Genomic DNA, 13,551 nt, shown 5'->3' with positions numbered 1-13,551 from the left:
AGAAATAAATATCTAGCTCATTTCCATATTTGCTGTAGTTGTCTGAGATTTTTAACACTTTTTGGTTGTCATTTACAGTCAATGCTCCTGATGGCCGCCGTTCACATTGAGATGATTGACTAGCAATGCAATTCCAATATTGTATGTGGCCCCTCAACCGAAATGAGTTTGACACCTCCTGAAGTAAAAATACAGAATGAGGAGCCATGTGGAAGCACAGACTGAGCCCTGAGGTGTAACATCCTCCGCCTCTTTCTCCCACTCTCTCTCTCTCAGCATTGTACTCGCTGAATCCTGTAGTATAAGTTTATCTGCATCCCCCCTCTCTCTCTCTCTCTCTCTCTCTCTCTCTCTCTCTCTCTCTCTCTCTCTCTCAGTACTGCTCTCTGAGCGCGAGAACAGAGTGTGAGAACAGAGACTGAGTGTTCTGATGTAACATCCTCCTCCTCAGTGCTGTTCTCTCCTCCTGGTCTTCTCACCTTGTACTGCAGCCGGTGCCTGCGTCCCTTCAGATGCATCTCTTTAGCATTGGGGTCATTGAAGCTGCACTCGCACAGCTTGCAGTGGAAACGGATGATCTTTCCGTCCTCATTGTGAACCTAGTAGTGGGGGGAAAACAAAAAACAAAAATCGAAAAGGCCCAGCAATCAATCGACAGCCGAGAGGAGAAAAAAAATCAATATCACCAACCCAGATACACAATGTCACAGCCAGTGAGTCTACACTGTGTGAAAACAGAGTACAGCTATGTATTTTGAAATGTGGCTGAGAGCCAAGCTTGTGAGAGAAACTCATGCTGTGCAGTGCAGATGTAGCCTGATTGTCATCGACTTTCAAATCTCTTCGAGACATGGTCTGACCAAGAGCATAACAATTAACATTTCCCAAACGGTATGGTCGATCCACCTTCCTTGGTTTGCTAATGGTTGTATGCTTTCCGACAAAGTGGGAGGAGTTCCAGATTTTTCGGGAGCTCAGAAAGTACTTGCATTGCTCTTGTCCTGATTAGAACCAACGCTGAAGGTATTGCGTCACTAGGAGGGCACAGCCTGGCAGCTAGTGCAGATGCATTTACCTCCTAATGCCCCCAATCACAACTAAGCACCGCCCCCTCTATATATCCTTCTCAACCCCCCCCTGGGGGGCTGTACCGCCCCCGTTGAGAAACACTAGTCTATACTGTGTAAAAACAGTACAGCTATGTCTTTTGAAACGTGGCAGAGAGCCAAGCTTGTCAGAGAAACTCATGCTGTGCATTCAGTGCAGATGCATTTACTTACCTCCTCCACGTAGTCGTGTCCCACAGGCTGGATGTCCCCCTGGCCACTAACGCTGTCCCCCTCGTCATCATCTTCACTCATGTCTTCAGCCCTCGCTGCGGATGCCGCTTTGGACACCTCCATCTTCACTACTGCAGCAGCAGCAGGCATCGCAGGTTTGCTAGCTAAAGCACCACAGATGACAAACAGTAGTATTAGTATCTTATTCCGTTAACCTTTAAAGGGTAACGTTTAGGTTAAATTTATAACTAAATATATACTGGATGTTGTCAGGAGAGGTGTTTTGAAACATATATGTGAAATTCACAGTCTATAACAAAGCCAAACTGCAATATTTTTTATGAAAATGTATCATTTTACAGCTACTTCTGAAGTATTGGGCTCCTCGCTGGCAGAGCCTCTATGACGTAGATAGAGGGAGTCCAACTAAAGTTCTGGCTCAGCTCTCGCGTGTGGATGTAGGCTTACCAACCATTTTGGTTGTAGTAGAGAGGCTGGGAAAAGTGGACAGTTATATTGTATGTGGGCTATTGAAAATGGTCTATTACTGTGTTTGTGCATTGTGTATTAAAAAAGACAGATCAGCGGGTCTATCGGTTTATCTAGAATATGAAACTGTTCTGGGTCTCCGCGCTGTCTGTGGCCATGCGTAATTTGCGATTATAAACAGGGGGGCGATATCTAGGCCTATCTCTCCTTTGCTTTCACATGAGAGATGCATTTCATAGGCAAATCTAAAACAGTCTCAAAGTAGACCATTACATAGGCTACTTAGAAATAGCGACTATTTTAATATTTTTCCCAAAAACGGCATTTGCCGTAGAGTAACGACATGACTGCCGCCTAAATGGACTAGCGCCCTCTGTCCATGGTGCTGAAACCGCGGCACTACTCTTATGTGAAGCGCGTTACAGTTTCACGAGGGGATTGGCTTACAGGCTACAAAAAGACCAAACTATACAATAGGCTATGGTTGAAGGCCCTACCCTTTGCTGACAATGATGAGAAATAATATGGTCACTCACTGTGAGTGGCATGGCGTCAAACGTTTCCTACTCGGTGCAAAACAATAACTCATAGCACCCGAGAAAAATGCCATGTTGTAAAAATGGCATATAACCTATTTTCAATTTCAGTTCACTGCTCAGTAGGCCTATTACATGAAACTTTAATAAAGCTCATCCACATGCACGTCACAAAACAATAAACCAGGCGGCGGGACTTTCGATTATATTCCCTCCAAAAATGTCCACATGTCACAAAAAACAGTTATTTGCATTGTCCGTAATTATACCAAACTAAAAAAGTATTCCCGTAGGCTAGAAGAAATCAAGTCTTCAGCTGCTATAATCCTCGTTACAAAACTGAAACAAAAATGCCAGCACAAATATTACCTATATAGCCTACCTATTTTTGCATTGCGAGCTGTCCACGTGTGTGGTGCTAGGGGCGAAATGTGCACTGGCAGCACTCGTCGTTGAGTTTGGGAGATGTCTTTAGTGGGAGTAGGCCTATTTGAATGTGTAAAACACGTTGGACTTGCTGGGCATTTTCAGTAGGCTATGCTTGGGGAAGTAGATCGATTATTATTTGCATGCGTCATTGTTTCACCGTCGACCTTGCATCAGCATGCCAACGTTAGGTTACATTTGCCAAACTAACGTTGATGTGGTCCTGACATTTTGATGAATAGCGTAATATCTCTATAAAATCGGGAGTAAATTGAATTGAATTGAAGTCTCCCAACATGTCTTGCCAATCCATGAGGATACGGAAAATCTAGCACACCACACGCGGAGAAAGCGTTCCTTTGATAGAGAGGATACCTGCGTCTTTGTAAAGTGCTGCGCGCACGTTTGATTGCCGGTTTTACAAATTACGAGGATAAACATGCCAGGTCCAAATTACTAACAGGAAAAGAGGGACGATGACAAAGGAGATGAATCGCCAGGAAGACAGGGATGATCTTTCTCGCAGAGCAATGTTGTCTGCAAGAGCGAGTCTCGCCTGGTTTTGTGTATGGTTACGACACGCAATCCACCGCTGGACCAGCTGGCTATCAGCAATCGCCGCAAGAATCAAACCTGTTTCAAATTCTGGTCATCTCTCGTGAGTGTAGGGTACTGCATATAGGTTAGTTAAAACATTGCTACGACCCAATTTGGCACACTGTCCACTCCATGCGCAAAAGACACAACGTCGGAAGGGATTCGGTTACTGACAGACAAGAGGTACGAAGCAGTCCTCAACTTCAGAAAAAAAGATGGAAATGTGGATATGCTATGTAGGCCTGGAGAAAGAGGTTCACTCTCTCCAGCAGTTCAAAACCACCGTCAGGTTATGCTTCAGAAGCATATCGTTTTTTTTTTTTTCCTCGACAAAAACGAAGCGCCATAAAGTCACAGTCAAGTTTCTAGGCTATAGGCCAGCACAGCAGCGTTAATAAACTCCAAAAAAGTAATGTGACATACCCTAATAATGACAATCTTACTGTGCAAACTGGGGCAATAAAAACAGTCGGTGGTGGTGGTAGTGCGCGATAGCTCTGTGATGGGGAGGGGGATTCTTTTGGCTACATCTAGCCTACCCAACTCAGGACTCTGGATCCAATCGAGAATCTCCACAATGAGGGAAACACATCGAAAATATAAAATTAAATTAAGAGTTTATATCAATCAGACATTCTATTCGGTTAACAATGTTATTTTGAAACCTAATGAAGTGCCACATAGCCAATAACATTCTGGCACACCCTCATGGCGCTGCTGCAGCGCATTGACATGGAGGAAACCTACAAAAAAATATTATTATTTTAAATAATAAAATGGTTCAGACGGTATCTGGTGGATACTGTCACTGTTTAAGGCCATTTAACTTGTTGAAATTTAGCCTATAGGTCTGGAAAGGTGTTACAATATTATAATCTGGCCTATTCTCTGCGGTGCTTAGTATGTCTGTAGAACGCGGCGACTCCCTCTATCTACGTCGGATTCTAAATGTTTGTTTAAAAGAAGCCGCCGTTATTTTTGACAAAGTTTTCTGAAAATGTTGTTTATGCAATAATTCGGTATTTTGACATATATCACATCTAAATTTATGTATTGAGGTTCTTAAAATGAGATTTATTGGTGTTTAACCTGCAAGTTACACTTTAAGAGGGTGGGTTTTTGAACATTCTATAAAAAGAATGCGTTCTATAACAATGCAAGATTCTACAATTCCATATTGTATTGAATGACGCCCAGAATTCTATAGAACTTTCACTGCCCGAACATTCCTGTCACACCGGTGTGACGGTACACTCTTAAAGGTTTTAAGCCACAGCAATATACACTTGCTGTGAATGGTAATGACCAAGTCGTAGTGCGTTACTAAAACCCTGTGTTATGTCAGTAGTACTATGGTAATTAACTTTTCAACAACTATTATAGCGCTCCACTGATGGAACAGCGTGCATTATGGGGCTACTTGAATATGGCGCACTCAGTTCAACTGTTTATCAAGTTTATACATATAAAATCTAATTAAAAGCACACTGGCCCCATACTGCAGAGAGAAAACTATCTTGAGAGTGAAGATCTGCTGAGCAAGGACTGCAACATAATTTTCCATTGCAAGTCAGAGTCCAGTGCTGTGTCTCAAATGGTGCAATTGTGTCAGTACACTGACGTTTAGTGCATAGTGTACACAGTGCACTGAGGTCTTTAATGTGTAGTGTTGATGGAAAGTTTGAACTTTCAGTGTACTGAATTTTCAACGCGAGCGAGTACCCTACGCACTGAAATATAGTGCCTGAATTGCGCAAGTGTGTCATTTGAGATATAGCAGAGGACCCAAGTGGCACTTAAGTCACCAAAACAAACACTTGAGACTTGACTTTGACTAGGGGAAAACGACTTATGAACATGTCTGGTGCACAGCTATACACTATATACCTAGATAAATATGGCAATGCCACCAAGTGCCAATCTGATATCTATGACAATCAGGAAAACATTAATCTCATCATTCAACGGAAGGCAAAATCTTTACACATTAACATTCATTGCCAATTCCCTCACTACAGTAGACAAAAAAACCCAACAACATGGGTTTTACTGTTGTGATTGAGTCCTACTGACATTTCGGCCCTTGCCTTCTTCAGCCGAAACGTCTGTCTGTCATGCTAACCCACTAAAACAAATGGCGAGAATCACACTCGACAGTGTGGCTTTTCTACAAAAAAAGTTCAAATCTGTTTGCTCACACCCAAAGACCTTGTAACAACAATTTGCAGCTGACTGCACTTTTTGAAAAAAGACTGAGTCCTACCGACGGCTGGTGCTTTGGGAGGGACGGGCTTTTTTGCGGGTGTTGAGGCCTTTGCGGTGGTGTGTAGAGCAGCTTTAGTAGCAACAGGTGTGGTGGTAGCAGCAGCGGCGGTGGTAGCGGAGGTGGCAGTAACAGCAGTAACAGCAGAGGATGTGACGCTGGGAGCGGCGGGCTTTCCAGCGCTCACTGTAGTGGTCACTGCCGCAGAGTTCACCAACACCGGCTCAGTAGAGGGAATGGGCTTGCCAAGCTTCGTGTGCAGCTTCACCACCTGTGGAAAAAAACAAGACAAGGTTAAGCTCTTCTTTTTTCGATCCGTCCCAGCATCTCTATGAGAGGGTAGTCCGTCCGTCGGTCGGTCCGTCTGAAACGCATTCTCTATTTGTAATTCCCTCCTGTGTCCACAAGGCGGCAGAGTGCATAGACGGACGCATCTTTGTCCACCTGTCGGATTTGATTAACTTTTTTTTATTTTTTTATTTACACCTCTTTTATGATAGGACAGTAACAGAGTGACAGGAAATAAGCAGGGAGAGAGAGACGGGGAAATGACATCGGTCCAGAATGAAACCCGGGTCGACAATGTGTCGAATCGAGTGCCCAACATATTGAGCAGCTGGACCTGGTTAACCTTTTCATGCAGAAGCCTCTATTACAGTACTTTATCAGCTTATTGTCACCAAAATTCAGGGAATTTGGTCGTACTCCTCCGTCTGAAGTGTGCCATCGGATTATCTCAATCTGAAGGGGTAGAAAGCCCTTCGCCATACCCCTACCACACTGTATTTATGTGAATTGAGACGCCACTACCCCTACATGTAGACACGCAAAACGGAGGGGAAGGGGAAAGGCATAGGGCCAAGGGGTGTAATGGGATTCAGCTTTATACGTAGCCTCTTAGTGCAGATGGGGTCGTCTGCGGGCATATTCACTATTTGCTGAAAATACTCAACTGCATCATAACAACATTGCTATGCCATTGCAGAGATCCTTAAGTAACATATTAAGACATAGCCATTACAATTTTGGTGACAGTGAGGTTATAACATAGGCTCTGCACTAAGGGGTTAAGACTATGCTGTAGTTGAGGTTTTTCATTTAACAGTCAGATTGCCAGTGATCCCATCTGCACCAGAAGGCTTCCTCACAGAGGCAGAGACAAAGTAAACAACCTCTTTGAAACTCCAAAACTCAGAAACTCCAAAATTTTATCAAAATCCGTTCATAACTTTTTGAGTTATCCAGTTGACAGACAGACAAACAAACCAACGCGCCTGAAAACATTTTAATTACTTCAGTAATAATAGTTACTGAAGAAGTATGTAACATCTGCTAGCACTTACGCCAACTGATATTCAGATTTAATTTACACAGCGATAGGCTTAGGTTGTGTGTGGACACGAATGCAAGGATTTATCTGTCACATGAATAGACGCTATGCTATGGAGGTGTAGCATACAGTGAAATTTGACACCTCCTGAGGTTGTAAAAGTGGCAGGGTGCCCTCTGGCTGAAACCCAAGCCCTATGCAGTAATTGCGGTGGGACACTCCGCTATACGGTAGGAGAGAGAATCTGTCTTTTGAATGAGCCATTAAAGTAACGTACATTCTTACCGTGGTCATTAGCGATACCAAGGCACCTGGCTATCGCAAGGAGTAGCAGCTAGTGAATGTCTCAATTTGCCCGCAGAATCATTCCATTGCAGGAGTGCCCAATTGATTTATTCCCTTATTCTCCTCCTTAAGCTTTTGCTCTGATGCTGAGATGATGAGATGTGTTTTACATTGGCGGTAGCCGGTAAAGTTACTTCTTTTACTGTTAAGTACTTTAGATACTTTCACAACTTAGGACTATATAAATGAAATGTGTAGTTTGTTTCTGTATTTTCCATTACTGGTGCAGCATGAACCACTCACACAAGATAATAAAAAAATGCACTAAATTTAGAAGTGAAGAATCTTTTATTTTCGTGACCTATTGGGCCACCACGGCCCTTGAAACGTCACGTAAATAAAAAATGGATTAAAAAAGGGAGCTCATCGGAACGGGGCTGTAGCCTGGTTTTACCAGACCACATTAATTACTTCGTAATTCACTTAAGGTCTGGATCCTCAATGCACTGGAGCTCTAGGGCTGGAGGAGTGAGCTCAGCTCTGGTTTGAAATGAGCTCTGACCAATCGCTGACAGTTGACGTTTATGGCGTATGCTATGCGTTCGCTTATTGGCTGGTAACACCGGTCGTCTGAAAACCAACTGAAAACCCTCCCCAGAGAAGCGTAATCAGACCATTTGTGTATTACGAAGTAATTCAAAATGAATGGTTTAGCCTAGTGTTTCTCAACGGGGGCGGTACAGCCCCCAGGGGGCATTGGAAAGCTGCAGGGGGGCGTTGAGAAGGATACAGCTGATTGGGGGCGGGGCTTAGTTCCCATTGGGGGGGGCAATAGTTTATTTTATTTTTCAGTACTACGGGGGGCATTGACAGGCTTATGATGATGTCAAGGGGGCGTTGGATGCTTATGATGAGGTCAAGGGGGCGTTTGTTCGAAAAAGGTTGAGAACCACTTGGCCTATTGTAAGTAAGTACCTTCTGGTGCTTGGCGCCGCGTATGTGTGCGGCGTAGGCGTCCGCCCCGGTGCAGGAGACGTCGCACAGCTCGCAGCGCAGCTGGGTCTGGGCCCCACGCGGCCCGCTGCTCGCCTGGCTGCCCGTCTTCAGCGTGGCCTCCTTCTTCTTGTGCTTCTGGCCCTCTAAGTGCTCGCGGTACGTCTGGAGAGGGGAAGGGAAAGGAAGAGAAGGGAAGGGAAGGGAAGGGAAGGGAAGGGAAGGGCGAAGACAAACAACAGGCCCAGCCAAATGTAAACGAAAAAGTATTTGTACATGTTTACGTTTGCCACTGTGCCCCTTCACTACTGTTACCTGGTACGTACAATCCAAACAGTGGCAAGGGTGATGATGGATGGGCCTGTCTTCAGGAGCTGCAATGCTACAACACTGTAAATGTGTTACCTGATAAGCTGGTTTTGAATATCTTTTTCCAAGTAGAGGAGCAAGTTATTGACATCAGCCATACATGGTCTACAGCGGTAGATCAGATCATTTAAATGCACATTTATACATTGTATTATTTATGTTTAAAGTGCATGTCCATGGGTGTTTTCAAAGTGGCACAATAAGTAAAATCTATTATTACTATCCTGCTTATATTTAGCATTGGTTATGAAGTGTTACTAAATACTGTATATATATATATTATGTATTATCTAGCGCAAATATTATGCAAACGGAAGCCCAGCGCCTGACTCATAGCCTACCTACCGTCCTTTTGTTTAGTTGTCAGCAACTGGACTTCTACCAGTCTAGCAGTTCACGCCACGATACAGCAAGCATATTACTTCTTGTGACAAGGCAATGAATGAGTTAAATAACTAACCAATCAAATTAACTTTTTTCATCACCAGCCAAAATGGCTAGTAGATGTTAACCTTACTAGCCAAACACATACCGGTACACACTAATGGGTCAAAGTGGCTAGTAAGTTGGTCTTTTCTAACAGCCAAACTGAAATTTCACCAGCACTTGGTCAGTTGGCTGTTGTTAATTTAGAGCCCTGGTTGAAAGTGAAAGAAAATCTTTTCCCAGACATGTCGCCGGGCGAATAGGCTGGCCGCGACAAGATTCAAGCGACAGAGAATGGCTGCTGTGCAGCAAGAGCGATACGAGCGATAGAAGCGACTAGTCACCAGAGTATGTCCGTTAAAAGCAGAATACAAGCAATCCAACATTCCCATTGGCTGTGGCGGCTGTCGCCGAACCGCATCATAGCTAATTTGCATAATATTAGTTTGAGTTCAACTACAAACTGTCGCTCTAGTCGCCTGAATCGCCTCTAGTCGCCTGAATCGCTTTTGTCTCTTCTGTGGCCCGCGACTACAATACAAAGTCAAATTAAATAAAATTGCATAAAAAATACAATACAAAGTCAATTACTTTCATTGCAGGAATCGCTCATGTCGCGTTTGGTCTATTCGTGCCTTTACCTGTGGTCCTGCACAGCTGATCTTGCAGATGTCGCAGTAGTGCAGCTGTGGCTGCTTGGGGGGGCCCTTGGGCTTCTGCAGCTTGCTCTGGTGGAACGCCGGCTTCTTGTAGGAGTTGTGGGCCGGGGAGGAGGTGGCCATGGTGCTGCCCACAGTGCTCCAGGAGGAGCTGGTCAGCTGCTTGGTGGGGGGCTGCTGGGGAGGAGGTGGCTGGGGATGGTGCTGGGCCTGGGGATGGGGCTGAGGGTGGGCCTGAGGCTGGGGCTGGGGCTGGGACTGTGGGGGAGGCTGTGGTTGGGCCTGGGCTGCCTGGTAGTAAGACGCGGTGGAGGTGTAACCTCCAGTCGAATCATAACTGGAGTAGCTGATGCCTGCGAGAGGAGAAAGAAAGGACAGCTATTCAACACACCTGTCTTTGGTTTCGCACTGCAGCTCTTAAAACACACATTTGTCTATGATCGTTTCCATGGCTTGCAAATACTGTACATGCAACAGGTTATTTGGTGAAACTTCTAAACAGTGAGTTCTATTCTAAAGAGACATTCACATGAGGTGAAAGTGGCACTGGTTTTCCAGGCAGATGCATAAGAAATACAGTATAATGTGGACAGGGATCTCCCCAGAGACAGTGCTAAGTGCTTCAGCTGCCACATGGTCAAACTGTGCCAAGTGAATATAGACCAGCACACAGGATGTCAGCGCCTCAGATTTACCTCAGGTTAAGTGGAATAACTGGTGTGTACAAACTATGTTGTAGCCCCTTAATGCGCGCCGTACCTCCAGTGGCACGCGGTAATAGTCATTGAAATGTAACTACCATAGCACTAGAATACTATGACACAACACAGGCCCTTTAGTAATGCACCACAACTTGGTCATTACCATACTGGTAACAACAAATTTATAAAGCCGCGTCTTAAGGGGTTAACATGCACTAGCGTTACACTTTTATCAATAACTCCTATTTCTACATAGCACCTTCAATTTACTGCTCACTGAAATCATTTGAAATACAGCCATTAGCATCTCAAATTGTACCTCACAAAAGTGAGATACATCAGTAACTTCTACCTCTAGGTTGAGTGGAATAACTGGTGTGTAAAAACAATGCATTAACATGTACTAGTGTTACACTTACATCAGTAACTTCTATTTCTATTTACATCAGTAACTCTACTTCAGTACTTCTACTTTATACACACATCTCTGACCTTACCGGAGTAAGAGGTGGCCGCAGGCGTGGAGTTGACGCTGTAGGAGGAGCTGGGGGTGTGGGTGTAGGTGGACACGGGGGTTGGGGTGGGGGTGGGGGTGGGGGGCAGCTGGACGCTGGTGGAGGCTGGCGGTGGGTAGATGCTGTAGCTGGATGCCACGGAGCTGGCCGGGGCGATGGGCTTTAAGGCGGTCACCTGACGCTGAGGGGGCGGCGGCTGGCTGTAGCTTGTGCTGACCGCGCTGTAGCCACTTTTCAACCCTATGAAGGAAGTAAAACTTTGTGAATATATGTGCAAGGAAGCAAAAATGTGTGAATCTATGTGCAATGTCGTGTGTAATGTCCTTGTGTCTTCTTCTGTATTTATGTATGTATGTATGCTACTTGACATCTTAATTTCCCTCGGGATCAATAAATGATACTCTACTCTACTAAAACCTACATTATATCCGGCAGGTGACAAGAGAGCAGACAACCGTGTTAGCTCTTCTGCATCTGCAGTGCTTTACAGTTTAGACCTTGACAATAAACACCTGTCACCTTGACTAGGTCCCCTGTGAGGATAAAATAAGCTTAATCTATTGAAATGCAAACTTAAGCTAATTTCTAAAGTTGTTTGCTTTATAAAAACATATTCAAGCTACTGTAATACATTATATTGCATTTGGCAAGCGCTTTATAACCAAAGTGACTTACAAACGAGGACATAATCATAGCCAACATCACTAGCAGATACAAAGTGCACAGGAAATATACAGAACAACAAGTGCAGATGCAAAAATAGTACTGTATGTATTTCATATTTCATACAAAACACACAACATATTTCAAACTAAACACAACACAACCTTTCCACCCCCCAAACACCCCCGACTAACAAATGTTTTGTAGGAAACACGGATCTGCAAAGGAAAATCTTAATTATTAATTTGCAGCTGTTCCACATAAGTGTCCTATCTTATATAAGAAAACAGTCTCCCACACCAGTGGTGAAGTGAATGTTAAATGCAATCTGCAAAACAGACTTCACTTGCCATTTTGCTAAATATCAAAATCTATCAAACCGTATTTATAAAGCACAACATCACAACTATAAAGTTGATTCTGCATTTATAATGCTTTGCATTATTATAATTATAATAAATATATATATATAAATAGTTTCGCCACCTTCATTACAGCTGTACATGTCATCTACTAGTATAATCCCCTGAGGTCCTTGTATGTCCAAAGCACATTACAAATACATAATAGCAAGAGTCAATACATTCGTGTCTGACAATACACGCTCGCTAGACAAGAACAGCCTCATCACCTTGCTGAAAGTAGGTTTCAGTAGCGGTGTGCTGGGCAGGGGCTGCAGTGGTCTGATAGTACTGCTTATTCTCATACGCGCCCACAGACGCAGCACGGCCATAGGCGTAGTTATCCTGGAATATTTTCAGAGTTGGGCAGAAGGAGCAAAATGTTTCATGTTATTGTGCAGCAAACTGTTACATATATCAATGACATACAGAAAATATTAAACAAGAACATCATGTTGAATGTTGTATTCAGGGTAGCCAACAGGGGCGACAAAGGGGTCACTTGTTCAGGGCCCAGGAAGAAAGGGGCCCCAGAATTGGATCCTCATTACATTGTATAGATTGGGTTTGGGCCCTTTCAGATGTCTTTGTCCCAGGCCCAGCCAAAGCTGTCAGCAGCCCTGGCTGTTCTAAATGTGTAACAACTGCCATGGGAATGTTTTTATTCCTAAACCAGAAGGCAAAGCTTATTATGCTAGATATTAAGTCAATGTGATTTGAATGTTGACTTGTTTTCTCTACAGTGTGTCTATGTGTGACACATAAAAGACAGTTAATATGATGTAATTAATATTTAATAAAGCCATTTAGTGGATATTGAATGGATTTGGATATTACACAGCATTGTGCCAAAGGTGACTATAGCAGTATAAAACACATTATCCCTGACAAGGAAAGTTGTAGTTTGTGGCCGCCAGCCCTGTGGTTAATTAACCACCAGGAGGAAAGGAGGAGGATTTAAAGTCGACCACCACTAACCGCCTCTGTGAAGACTTGGTAGGTCTGTGGTACAGTTGTAGGCTGCGGTGTGGTTTCCGGCTGGCGGTAGTTGTACTCTGGAGCTGGCTGGGTCTGATACCCAGGGTAGGGGGCAGACGCCACAGGCCGGCCTGCCTGAGGGCTTGGGGCTGGGGCGTACGATGCTGTCACAGCATGGGCCACCCCAGCTGCCGGCTGCACACTGTAACTGGCTGAGGTCGGGTGCGAGTATGCATTGGGAGGCTGCGTGCTGCGGAGATAGGTAGCGGACGATAGCAGGGAGGATAAAAGGTCTCAGAGTGTTAGTATTAGTAACATACTCAGCACTGGACTACAAGATTTATTCCTTAAGCCCCCCTCTAGGGCAGAGGTTAATGAAAGGCCAGCCTAACACCCATCACCTCTCCAATGCAACAGCAAAAACACCATAAGAACAATAATAACAATTATGAATGTCAATCTATTCAATTAATTACACTCTTACAAAAGGAATTATAGCTTTTTAATAGCAATGTCATAGTAACAAATGCGTTATTGCATGAAATGCTTCGGGGGGGGAAATCCATTTGCTTTGCCCAGGAATACAGTAGCAAATCGCTGTGCTGATTTTTGAATGCAGAACAAACAGGAATGTTCAGGT

General features: G+C 44.1%; 1 protein-coding gene across 5 annotated transcripts in view; it reads right to left on the bottom strand.

Moving 5' to 3' along the window:
• Positions 1-13,551, bottom strand: part of zfr2 (zinc finger RNA binding protein 2) — a 34,113-nt gene that overhangs the window by 20,017 nt on the left and 545 nt on the right. For all 5 annotated transcript variants that reach the window (XM_063201115.1, XM_063201117.1, XM_063201116.1 and 2 more), the window contains exons 2-9: positions 12,912-13,161; positions 12,164-12,278; positions 10,852-11,109; positions 9,636-10,006; positions 8,182-8,364; positions 5,592-5,862; positions 1,281-1,444; positions 480-599 (exon numbers count right to left, since the gene is read on the bottom strand). In XM_063201115.1, the coding sequence (XP_063057185.1) occupies positions 480-599; positions 1,281-1,444; positions 5,592-5,862; positions 8,182-8,364; positions 9,636-10,006; positions 10,852-11,109; positions 12,164-12,278; positions 12,912-13,161 (1,732 nt within the window). The remainder of the gene's footprint in view (positions 1-479; positions 600-1,280; positions 1,445-5,591; positions 5,863-8,181; positions 8,365-9,635; positions 10,007-10,851; positions 11,110-12,163; positions 12,279-12,911; positions 13,162-13,551) is intronic.

This window comes from Engraulis encrasicolus, chromosome 6 (assembly GCF_034702125.1).
Source record: "Engraulis encrasicolus isolate BLACKSEA-1 chromosome 6, IST_EnEncr_1.0, whole genome shotgun sequence".
NCBI classification, from domain to species: Eukaryota; Metazoa; Chordata; class Actinopteri; order Clupeiformes; family Engraulidae; genus Engraulis; species Engraulis encrasicolus.
The sequence above is the reverse complement of the archived record's forward strand: the minus strand, read 5'-3'. Positions and strand labels throughout refer to the sequence as shown.